The sequence below is a fragment of the Ptychodera flava genome, chromosome 7 (genome assembly GCF_041260155.1).
Source record: "Ptychodera flava strain L36383 chromosome 7, AS_Pfla_20210202, whole genome shotgun sequence".
NCBI classification, from domain to species: Eukaryota; Metazoa; Hemichordata; class Enteropneusta; family Ptychoderidae; genus Ptychodera; species Ptychodera flava.
In genome coordinates, this window is record NC_091934.1 from 22984023 (window position 1) to 22994909 (window position 10887).

A 10887-nucleotide genomic window follows, 5' to 3' on the forward strand; every position below is an offset into this window, starting at 1 on the left:
TGTATATTTTGTTTTTACGTATGAGTCGACAGATTAACCTAATTGAAATGATGAAATGATAATGGCAAGCAATGCAACAAACTCCGTTAACTAGAAGACCACTATTTTACTCAGGGCTGACTTTCCCACTATGTCAGGATGAGTTACTCGAAGCAGACGACTACCCATTGGTGGCGCAATGTAAGCCGTTTCCATTGACTTGCATGTGGAAACTATAAATTTTGTCGGTATATTGATATTTTCCTGAAACTTACATAGAAGCCTGACTTGGAGAAAAAGTTAAGAAATTTATTGAAAAATACACTTCGATCAATCTGGGTTTGTGATGAAAAGCTCAGTTACTTGTTTCTCTACCAAATAGTCCTCTCTAAAATGCTTCTTTTCTCGATCAGCAACCAAAGTGTGCTTTCATACTTATGGAATGTATGTATAGGGTAGCGTTTAAGAACTCTACGTCGAAAGAGAATGACGATACTTAAAGTCATTCACAGAAGTAATTGATACTACAAAATCAACGGCAACTGCAGCGGCAGCATAAATGCATTTCCGTGCAATGTATATAAAAAAGTAAATCTTGAACATGAACTTTTCTCATCATATTCTGGTCTACTCACACGCTACCCAGACATACCTCCGAATTACACAGAAAACAGCAATACTTTTAACATTTGGTAGTCTTCCCACCATAACACTTACATATTTACGTACGGCTGGATTATATTTTACTTTTTCCACGTTTATAAAATACTAAAACGACTTTTGCTGCCATATGTCACTTTCGATGTCATCAAATTAGTGAATGAATAAATAAACAGATTAAAGGTGCAGTTACAGTATATTTGAAATCGCCATTATGCTTAACGATCGATGAGTGTTTTCTTTACTTTTGTTGCATACGGAATGTCTTGTTTAGCTTTAGAAAGTATGATAAAGCATACAGCGTCGTTACCAAATAATTCTGTGAATACTAAACTGCTCATTTCTGACTCCCTGTAAGCAGATCCACTCTTACCATTGATAATAATATGTTTGGGATAAACCATATGGCGGTGAAAGATTGAGTCATTGGAGCATTACTCACAGAACGGAATCTGATGTTTGACACGCTTCCTATGTCTTAAATTCCAAGTTTGCTTCTGAAAAGCTATATAATTTATCTCATATTATTTCAAAATTAATTTTGCATAATTTTCTGTGGAATATCATTGATGCAAATTGTGATACCCATATGTACTCTTCATTGGCACCATAAGCGTATCTCAGTTCTTGTTACGCATCAGTATTTACTTTTTTATTCAATTATGGAATTAGAAAGAAAAATGACCTGTGTTATCACTTATTCTGTACCATGTCACCTCAACTTATAAAAATGTATGTGATGAATTGTTAATTATATCATACCAGCATATTGATGGCGCAATCGCAGCGACCTGATTGGTCTAGACATGAAAAGAGCCGTGGTATATTCGCGATATACCACGGTTGGTGCACGTGTGCACTCTCGGCAAGAGCGATAATCCTTTTTCACATTCCACATCAGAATTTCAATACACTGTTATTATTATTATTATATTATTGTAGACTTTATTTCGGACTCATTGTCCATATAACAACAAAAGAAAATCTGGTGATAAATATACACAGCTTGGTTAAGTTATACAAAAAGAAGCTTGTTCCATTACTTTATCATTTCGGAGTTTAAATATAATGAGTCATACACACATCGTACAATATCATTACTGCTCCTCATAAGTCTTTGCTTTAAACCATAAATTTGCCTTCTTAGCAAGGCATCAAAGTTATTGATTCTGTTAGATATAAACATAGAGCTTGCACTACTACGTTTATCATAACCCAATAAAAGACGAGCAGCATTATTGTAAGCAACTTTCAGTTTCCTCATAATATTAACAGAATATCCAAATTGGACCGCCATACAATTGATAACAATATGTTTTTAAAAGAACACTCTTGACTTCAAAGGTACATCGAGAAAATTTATGTTATGATATAATAGCAATAAATCACACCAGTTTTGGACCAGTTCACTTCATATATGCACTCGCTACCGCTCGTGCATAGATGTCATGAACTGGTCAAAATCACGTGGTATACCATCGCTGGGTGTGCTTTATTGCTTAAATATTTAAGTCACATGAATCGATGATGCTTTTCCGAATTAAGTCGTAAACATATTCCATGCGCTGCGGTGAAGTTATGAATTAAGTTATGTACATTTAGCAAATGTGAAGGTCGTCAATTTACAGTATTTTCTAAACTCTCTAACCTTATAAATAATTTCACACTTCTTTATAATAAAGATAAATTCACTTTTAACATGATTGGAACTAATTTGGGATAATTGGATGATGAAGCGATGTCGATTCAATCTTCAAATGTAACCTAATCTACTTTTCTTTTTCAGTTACACACTTGTTTTCATGAGTATTTTGTAATATCGCAACATTCATCTATACGGCACCTAACACTTTTGAGACATTTGAAATAATATGAAAATCCAATTATCTCAAATTAGCTCCAATCGTGTATTTTTAATTGTGAAAGATTTCTACATTGATGGTCAGCTACATGACCACTGAAGAATAATTCATGCAAATGTCTGAAAATGTCAAGATCGCGAATGACCAAAATAGATCCAAATTGTGTTCTCTGGGATGCTGGATTACATTGCAGTATATCAAGCGATGATCGCATGTATACACATAACACATGATACACGATGAAATCGTCAAGTTGTAAAGCACATGTGTGACGGAGCATTTCCTATCGGACCAGTAACATCTTCAGTGATAAGTTATCTGAAGAGTCGCTCAAAGCGACATCAACAGCGATTTCTAAATCTCGCACACATCAAAGACAAACAACAATTGGATTCAAGTGTTCTCATTATTTGCATGAAATGTCTATTTTTACAGAGCACAAATGCATGGTGATTTATCATCTCAAAGAGACGGTTGCGTTTTCACCACTCGAAGTCGAGTCCGGTGCCGCGCATTCTTTTGCCGTAGAGTTTATCAAATTCCTTGTCCTGTGCCACTGTGAAGTAGTTAGTCCAGTCACCAATTATACCTGTGAAAAGAAATGTAAAGTTTAAAGGAAGCAAGCAAACCAGGCAATAAATCTCATTGCAAACGCCACGGAACTGTTTTAACTGAGTTAGTGTGGGACAAAAACTTCTCGCTTCATCCGAAGTCTCCCTAAAGAAATGTATGTTCTCTGTTGAACACGCCCTGTGGAAATTTTCAAGAGTTAAAAGGCTCGATAAAATCTTTAAGACTCTGTTGCTTACAAAAAAGATAATACATTTTCCGAAATGTACCTATAAGATTTAACAGATGAGGCCAAAAATCACTAAACGAATTAACGTGACTAGTTTTGAGTAATAATACAGTCAAATCGATAACTTCACAAGATTTTCATCTTAGTCCGCAATATCAACTAATATCAAAGCCACACTTGCGGAGAACATTTACTTAATTTGGTGTAAACTGTCCTGTGATGTGAGATGAAAAGGATCTCTTATAGCAAGTTATTAAAATGGTAGACCATCTGTTACGTTGTGCGAAACCATATCGGATCTATAGTAGATGTATTTATTAAGGTAGAATGTGCCTCGGGGACAGATATTCGGACTGTCAAATTGTTTTTACCATATGCTAATACTCACTAACCTTTCCTTATAAAGCCACTGCCTCCAAAGTTCACCGATGGATTTTCCTTCATATTCTTGAAAGAGCAGTGATCCAAGATTCTGTCCTCCATATCTTTCGTCACTTCAACATCAAGAAACCTTGCTGTTTCCCTGACAGTTTCACGAGGTCTCTGAAAAAATGATATTATGAGAGAAAGTATAGTGTACAACGTTTAACAATAGAAATGTCTTATAGTGAACAATAATACTTGTTTTATTGTAGTTTAAATGGGCCGGGTTCGAGGCTGTGAGTGGGACGGTCCCGAAACGAGGCCACATAACAGTTAATCACAATTGACTTCGACCTGGTCGACAGATAGAAAGGGTAAATATACCGCAACATTACTTGGAGGATATTTATATCAAATATTTACACCCGGCATTCATTTAACCATACAGCTTGCAACTTACCCATTTATTGAAGTATGTTTAAATCAACCATTCACTCTTGTGTATCAGCCCACCTTCTGACCTAAAAGAGTATGCATCCATTCTATCATCAAAAAGTATATCTTTACATGTGCGAATCTCAAGGTTTCGCTTTAATGTCTTCATCGCTAGAGATCCTGGAAAAATCCTTCTCAACAAGTTAAATAAAATAAATCACCTTTATCAAGTCTTCGTACTTGAGAAAAAGAATGTTGCGCTCCTCCCGATGATTCCACCACTCTATCACGTGATCAAACCAGTCTCCATGACACACTGAAATATGGCGCCATCTCAGTTAGAAAATTTCCCCGTATGAATTAAAGGATCGAGAAAAAGTCGAACGTTAATGAGTAACAGCATTTCAGTACTTTTACTTACAGTAAACAAATTCAAATCACTGCACGAATATAATAAACGTGTCCCAGAACTCGATTTACAAGTGATCATGTTAACGTTGTTTTGTTAAAACAAACTTCCATGTTTTACTCCTAAAAGAAGGTCGAAATGTATAATAGTTTGTGAAGACAGTATGTACCCATATACTTTGCAAACAGAATAGCATTGTTTACAATACTAAAAGCCATATCTCAGAAAGGCTAAAACTTAGTTTTTTGAAAGAAAAATGCGAAAAATATGTATACATACATACCACCCATATACTATGTGATTAAAGCTGCCACGGTGGTCGTGTTTTCAAGCAATTTAAAAACCCCTGTTTTGTTTCATAGACTACCCACCTAATACAGGACGTGGTGACCACTGGTAGATAATTTCCTAACGAATGATAATACAAGTTGGGTTGCCGCATGTTACACTTACTAAGCCTTTACATTTCATGTTTTACAGTGAGAAACGAAACACAGACAAAATGAAAAAGGGACAGCATACTTTTCCCATCAATAAACGTCCGATAGAAGGTATCCCAAGGTCCCCAGTAGAAGTACGGCGGAAGGTTTTTCAGATGATAACGCAAAGACACGACAACGTCTTTCGGGTTTCTTGCAATGTAGATAATCTGAAAATAATAATGTAAATAACGACGACATTGAAAATTTTAAGAGGTCAGTGATTCATTCAAGGTCGTCCAGTCATACTCATGAAAAAGGACTAAAGAAAAAAGAAAGATTCGTTAAGGTCATCGCCACCATCACTTTACGGCCTGGGGGTCATGTCCCCCTTTTTACCTTGTAGGCATGTTGATCGAAACCTCAACATAAAGTACAGGGTACTGCAGGCATTATTCGTCCAGAAGTTACGAATATGATCAATTAATGCCTTACCTGTGTTGGGTGCGTGCCTATTATTTACCCACGCCATCTCTTTACAGTACTTCAAAGAAAGCAGTCCATATCTGTCAATCCCCCAATCCACTTCATTAATTTGTTCTGCCGATCATTAATGCGAGAGGAGCTTAGGAGCAAGTGGGCCAAATTTCTCCCATTTTAACACTAAGCCAATAGGTTGAACTTATAATATGCCCAGCCAACAAAAAATATCATTGATTTGATCGCCCTGACCAAATAACTGGTTAACAGCTCATAAGGTAAAAGACGGATAAAAACATCTTTTCACATTTGAATGCAGATCGAAAAACTCTTTCCAAACATACCTTGCATTTCTTTTGAATCGCCTGAGTTGGAAAAAACTGATACGGAAGATGACACTTGATTAGCCTTGGCCTCGGGAGCTTTTCTACAAACTTCAGACCGTCCGTAGAATCCAGCTCTTCCGGCGTCAACAGCGGTATCTTTAGATAGCGGTAACGAAGAATCGCAGGCAGAAATGAGTAGATCTTCATGAAGAAGAAAAAGAACCAGCGAAACCTGCATAGGTCCGGACAAAAAGAGATTCAATTATTTTTTATAGAAAATTTGAGTCGATGAAATTCTAGAAGCCATTATTACTTATTCTTTCACTGTTTCAATGACATTTTAAAGCTCCACGCAGAAATATAGTTGAATTATCATCATAAAAATTTGCCAACAAAAATTAACCAACCAACTTTGTCATAAAGGACTGTTTTTGTATGTAAAATGTCGATCAGTAATTGTGAAAGACTTTAAACGCTTCCGAATTTTTGCTGCAACCTCGAAGAATGATGCAAATTGAAGATTTTCGTCATGGCACTTGTGGGTTTTTTTTCTTAAGAATGTCAAACCGATCCTGTGCTAGATTCAGATAATACGTAATCTCAATAGAATCAAGTTTGATGACACCGCTGCTAGAGATAACTCGCTGAATTGGACACATTTTGTCGTGGCCAGACGGTACGTACACGTCTTTCGGCTCCCAACGTTGATGAGAGGATATTCTCAGTTGCACCTCCAAATCCTCATACAGCTTGAATGCTCCCCGGAGACAGATTTACGGTAGTTTTTCTTCTATGCTGCCCGTAAAATTTCACCGTCTTGTTTTTGTGTGAAAAACGAAAATTTAGTTTGCCCCGTCATGATGGCGTTTATATATGGGTATTGGCTATTTTAAATTTTTAAGTTCGATAAATTTTAGGTCAACTTTTATCCTTAAAAGGGTTGAAATTTTCCTTGAGAAAAGTATGAGAAAAGTTCAAGTCTTTTAAAGCGTGCACTATGCCTTTACATACGCGGCCAGCCTTTCACAGAGTTGCAAGGCGATCACAAGTAAAAACCCGAGATTTGACATACCGAATGAACATTTTGAAATATAGCTCAACCATTGGAACTCGTACATTCTGTGGTGCAGAACGATTAGCTTCCACGTCGGCGCCGTTGAGTAGGAGTGCCACCATCTCAATAGTTACTGTCGTACCTGCCGAGCAAATGTAACAGGGTAGGAGGTCAAACGTCGATGCTGAGATCTGAGTGCAAAATTCCTGTTGGGCCATGGACCTAGCCGTTCCACTACTGGAGCGCTCGGTCAAATTAATAACGCACAGTGTCTTTAAGCTGAAACGATGCATACATTTGAAGACAATGTGCAACTCGTACAATAGCATTCGAAATTCAAATAGCATAAAAATTCACGTTTTCGATAGTATCAGCAATCGATTTGGAACAAAGGTCAGTTCCTTTGTACAATAGTACGAAGGGGCGTCTCAGGGCATGAACACGTCTTCTACCTAAATTTCAGCCCTGAATGAACTACCCACGAAGCTAACTAACCGTAATTGTTGAAGCATGGGTAACGCACTTAAGGTATCCTCTGGTATTTGCTCTAGTTTTTGTAAAACATCCGGTCGGCAACACTGGCGCTCGTTAGCTGAGTAGACTGCTAAATCGATCGATTTTCTGCTCGATCTATCGATCCCGTAGTCGATATGCCGCCTCTATAACCTAAATACTCACTGGCGGGCATATCGACCACGGGATCGATAGATGAAGCTGAAATCGATCGATTTAGCAGACTACCCAGCTTACGAGCGCCTGTGGTCGGAAACCACTGTAGGTCATCGCTAAACTTGTGTTTGACAGGTCCTTTTCTCACCTGACTTCGGGTAAGAGGCCACGAATACGTCATCCTCGCGGCAGCTGACGATTCCTGGATCTCTTACGATGTCGGGATTTACGAACTCCAAAAACGTCACACCGCCATGCTCGTACTGTCTGGGAAACTTAACATGCTCAGCCTCCTGATCCGCCATGTTGTGAAGTCACAACCCCCGTTGTTTTGAAGGCCATTTCAAATCAAGGGTCACTCTACTAAATTGATAATGATCTGTTACATTGTTGTGCCCTGTACTGCCAGTTAGACATTTTAGGCACTTTAGATAAAATTCTTTGTTTGTCGTCCGCGTGCTGGTAGGTTTTCAGAGAAAACAAAGAAAACAAACCCAATGTTAACACTATTACAAATAAAAATATTATTTTTTCAAAAAAAACAACAAATAAAAATGAGCTTATATTAATACACCTGTGTTTTTTGCGTATGTTTGTTTGTTTTTTCCTGGCTGGCTGGTAGATTTTGCAAGAATCCAAGGATGGCAAACTAAGAATTTTATTTAAATGGCCCTATATTTCGGCGATCGTCAGTGTACTATTTTGCAGTATAATGATGTCGTGACACATGTTCAATCACAGAAGAAAACATTGATATCACTCTCGAAATGCGAAATTATGAAGTCGGACGTCCAGACTACCAAGAGTTCAGCTTTTGACGAATGGATAGCAATTCCACTGGACTGTTTATTCATATACAGACACCACGTCGTACTTTCCGTCCATCGAATAAACTTCTTTTAAGCAGACTTGATGCAAGGTGCACTACTGCAAATTATGGCTGTTTTGCTGTTTCGGTTGCTGACCAAATGTCGTGATAAGAACCACAGGGCACAGAAGGCATCACCTGGGGTGGGAAGGGGTGGGGAGGGTGTTTTTTGTCCAACGGTTTACTTTGATTTTATTAATTTTGACTGTGATATTTCATATAAAGACTTCAACTCTAAACCGTCTGACTGCTTTCTTCATCACTACAAGTAATTCATTCATTTTGACTTTGGCATTTCAAATAAAGATTTTGACTCCACACTGTCTGACTGCTTTATATATTACCGACAAGTCCTTATCTCCTCTCCAACCTGTGTATACATCACTGTAATTGCTCCGAAAACATTGCCAACTTGCTAATCCGCTGTCCGTATCAGCGGATTAATTGATTAAGTCAACACCACAGCCATCGCACACATTGCTGTTGAACATCGCTTTCTATCTTATATCAAGTTGAGCGTTCAAATCAGAAAAACCTAAAAGCTAGGAAGTCCTATCACTATACTTTGAGTCATCATTTCTCTGTAACTCGGCTAACTGCGTGACTTTCACCACTCAAAGTCAAGGTCAGTCCCTTCCATCCGTTCTGCGTACAGTTTCTCAAACTCTCTATTCTGAGCCACAGTGAAGTAGTTTTCCCAGTCACCAATGACACCTGAAAAATTAATGAAAATTCAAATAAACTTCAAAAGGCAATGTCCAATAGATGCCCTACGAAATGTCGTCTGCTCCTTTATCCGCCATGTATTCATTCTCGCCATCTGGTGACCTACAATATTCTTGTTAAGAGAATGTAAACAATCACTGTATGTCTTCATCCTCGATTTTTCAAACTTTGTTCCACATAGGGTGATTCAGAATTATTCGCAAACGAATTCCCGTGAGATAGGAATATCGACTTGTCATATAACGGTAACATAATTCGTGCTAGTACGTCCCAATATGTGACGAAACCTTTACAGCGTTAATTACAAACTCGGTTATGATAACAATTTGCTCACGTGACGGCGGAAGGGACTGTTACTTCTGCTGTACGACCTCGGGCGCCAAAATTACTCATTTTGGTCGTAAAGGTCAATATCAACCAAAATAATCACGATGTAACAATTGTATGATAAAATAGAAACTAAAAGCAAATGATAGAAGTCTATATTTCAGGTCGTGCGCATCTCACTTCTTTCATATGTGTAAATTATTGAAAACTCATTCCTGCAAGTGGAGAAGAAGGACATCAATTATCCTTCTCCTCTCTTTTACTGATTCGCGGGATAATTAATTCACAAATCACCCACAGCGAGATCTTCCCAGCTAATAGGGAATATAACGACAGTAAATGTAAGTTACCCTTTCTTATGAACTGACCGCCCTCCAGCATCTTGGAGTTCACGGCTGGATTTATTTTCATACTCTGAAATGAACAGTGCTCCAAAATTTTGTCCTCTGCGTCATCCGTAGTTTGTACATCTAGAAACCGAGCAATTTTCCTTACAGTTTCTCTTTGATCCTGGGAAACGAATGATATATATATATATATATATATATATATATATATATATATATATATATATATATATATATATATATATATATATGAACCGAGCAATTTCCCTTAAAGTTTCTCTTTGATCCTGGGAAACGAATGTATATATATATATATATATATATATATATATATATATATATATATATATATATATATATATATATATATATATAACACAAAATTACTTCAAGTACAAAGAAATGATATCTGTTACTTAAGTTTCATGCATCCTGCATTGAATCATCAGACAGATGATTGCAGGATGCATGAAACTTAAGTAACAGATATCATTACTTTGTACTTGAAGTAATTTTGTGTTATTATTTAAAACGCTCTACTTTAGCATCGAGCACTGTAATTTCCCGCGAGGACATCTGTATATACTTCGATATCTATATATATTAGTTTCATGTGTACATGCGTCAATACCTATCTACCTACCTACACACATACACACATAGGTAGATAGATACATACATATGTATGTACATGCACTTGTATACACATACTGTATAAGCGTGAAAACTCAAAGTCAATATTGTTACCTTTATGAAGTCTTCGTACTTCAGAAACAGGATATTGCTATCGTCTTTGTGTTTCCACCACCCAGTCACGTGATCAAACCAGTCTCCGTAACACACTGCAGAAATAAGAACGATGTTTACGCCAAAAAAATAAATTGTGCTGTTCCGATGACATGGTTTTCAAAAATAGGGTAAGTAGCTCGGCAGGAATTTTATTTTTAAATATGCATTTTTCAGGGGTTCAGGGCGGTCAAACACCGGCCACAACATTTCCAGAAAAATTTATCATACATGTAAAAGGGAAAAAATACATAAAAGACATCCTCGTTCAAGCAAAAATAAAATGCCAGGCTATGCACACGTGATTTCTCGGGTTTTTCTTTCTGTTTTGTTACTTCTGTGTTTACGTAGCTCTAAAAGGTTTAGGGTTGGCAGGTC

The 10887-nt window shown here is 37.2% G+C and overlaps 2 protein-coding genes across 3 annotated transcripts in view; both read right to left on the reverse strand.

Annotated features, from left to right (window-relative positions):
- Positions 1-1568: 1568 nt before the first annotated feature.
- On the reverse strand, positions 1569-7789 carry LOC139137052 (sulfotransferase 1B1-like). Its single transcript, XM_070705003.1, has 7 exons — positions 7604-7789; positions 6805-6928; positions 5751-5964; positions 5030-5156; positions 4320-4414; positions 3693-3843; positions 1569-3090 (listed from the first exon to the last, which is right to left on the reverse strand). The coding sequence occupies exons 1-7, from the start codon at positions 7758-7760 to the stop codon at positions 2984-2986; spliced, it is 975 nt and encodes a 324-aa protein (XP_070561104.1). The 5' UTR covers positions 7761-7789; the 3' UTR covers positions 1569-2983.
- Positions 7790-8651: 862 nt separating this feature from the next.
- The window catches only part of LOC139136171 (sulfotransferase 1B1-like), a 5332-nt gene continuing 3096 nt past the window's right edge, over positions 8652-10887 (reverse strand). The window contains exons 4-6 of one of the 2 annotated variants that reach the window (XM_070703920.1): positions 10471-10565; positions 9727-9886; positions 8652-9037 (exon numbers count right to left, since the gene is read on the reverse strand). In XM_070703920.1, the coding sequence (XP_070560021.1) occupies positions 8931-9037; positions 9727-9886; positions 10471-10565 (362 nt within the window). In that variant the 3' untranslated portion in view covers positions 8652-8930. The remainder of the gene's footprint in view (positions 9038-9726; positions 9887-10470; positions 10566-10887) is intronic. The other variant, XM_070703921.1, reaches the window with a different exon arrangement.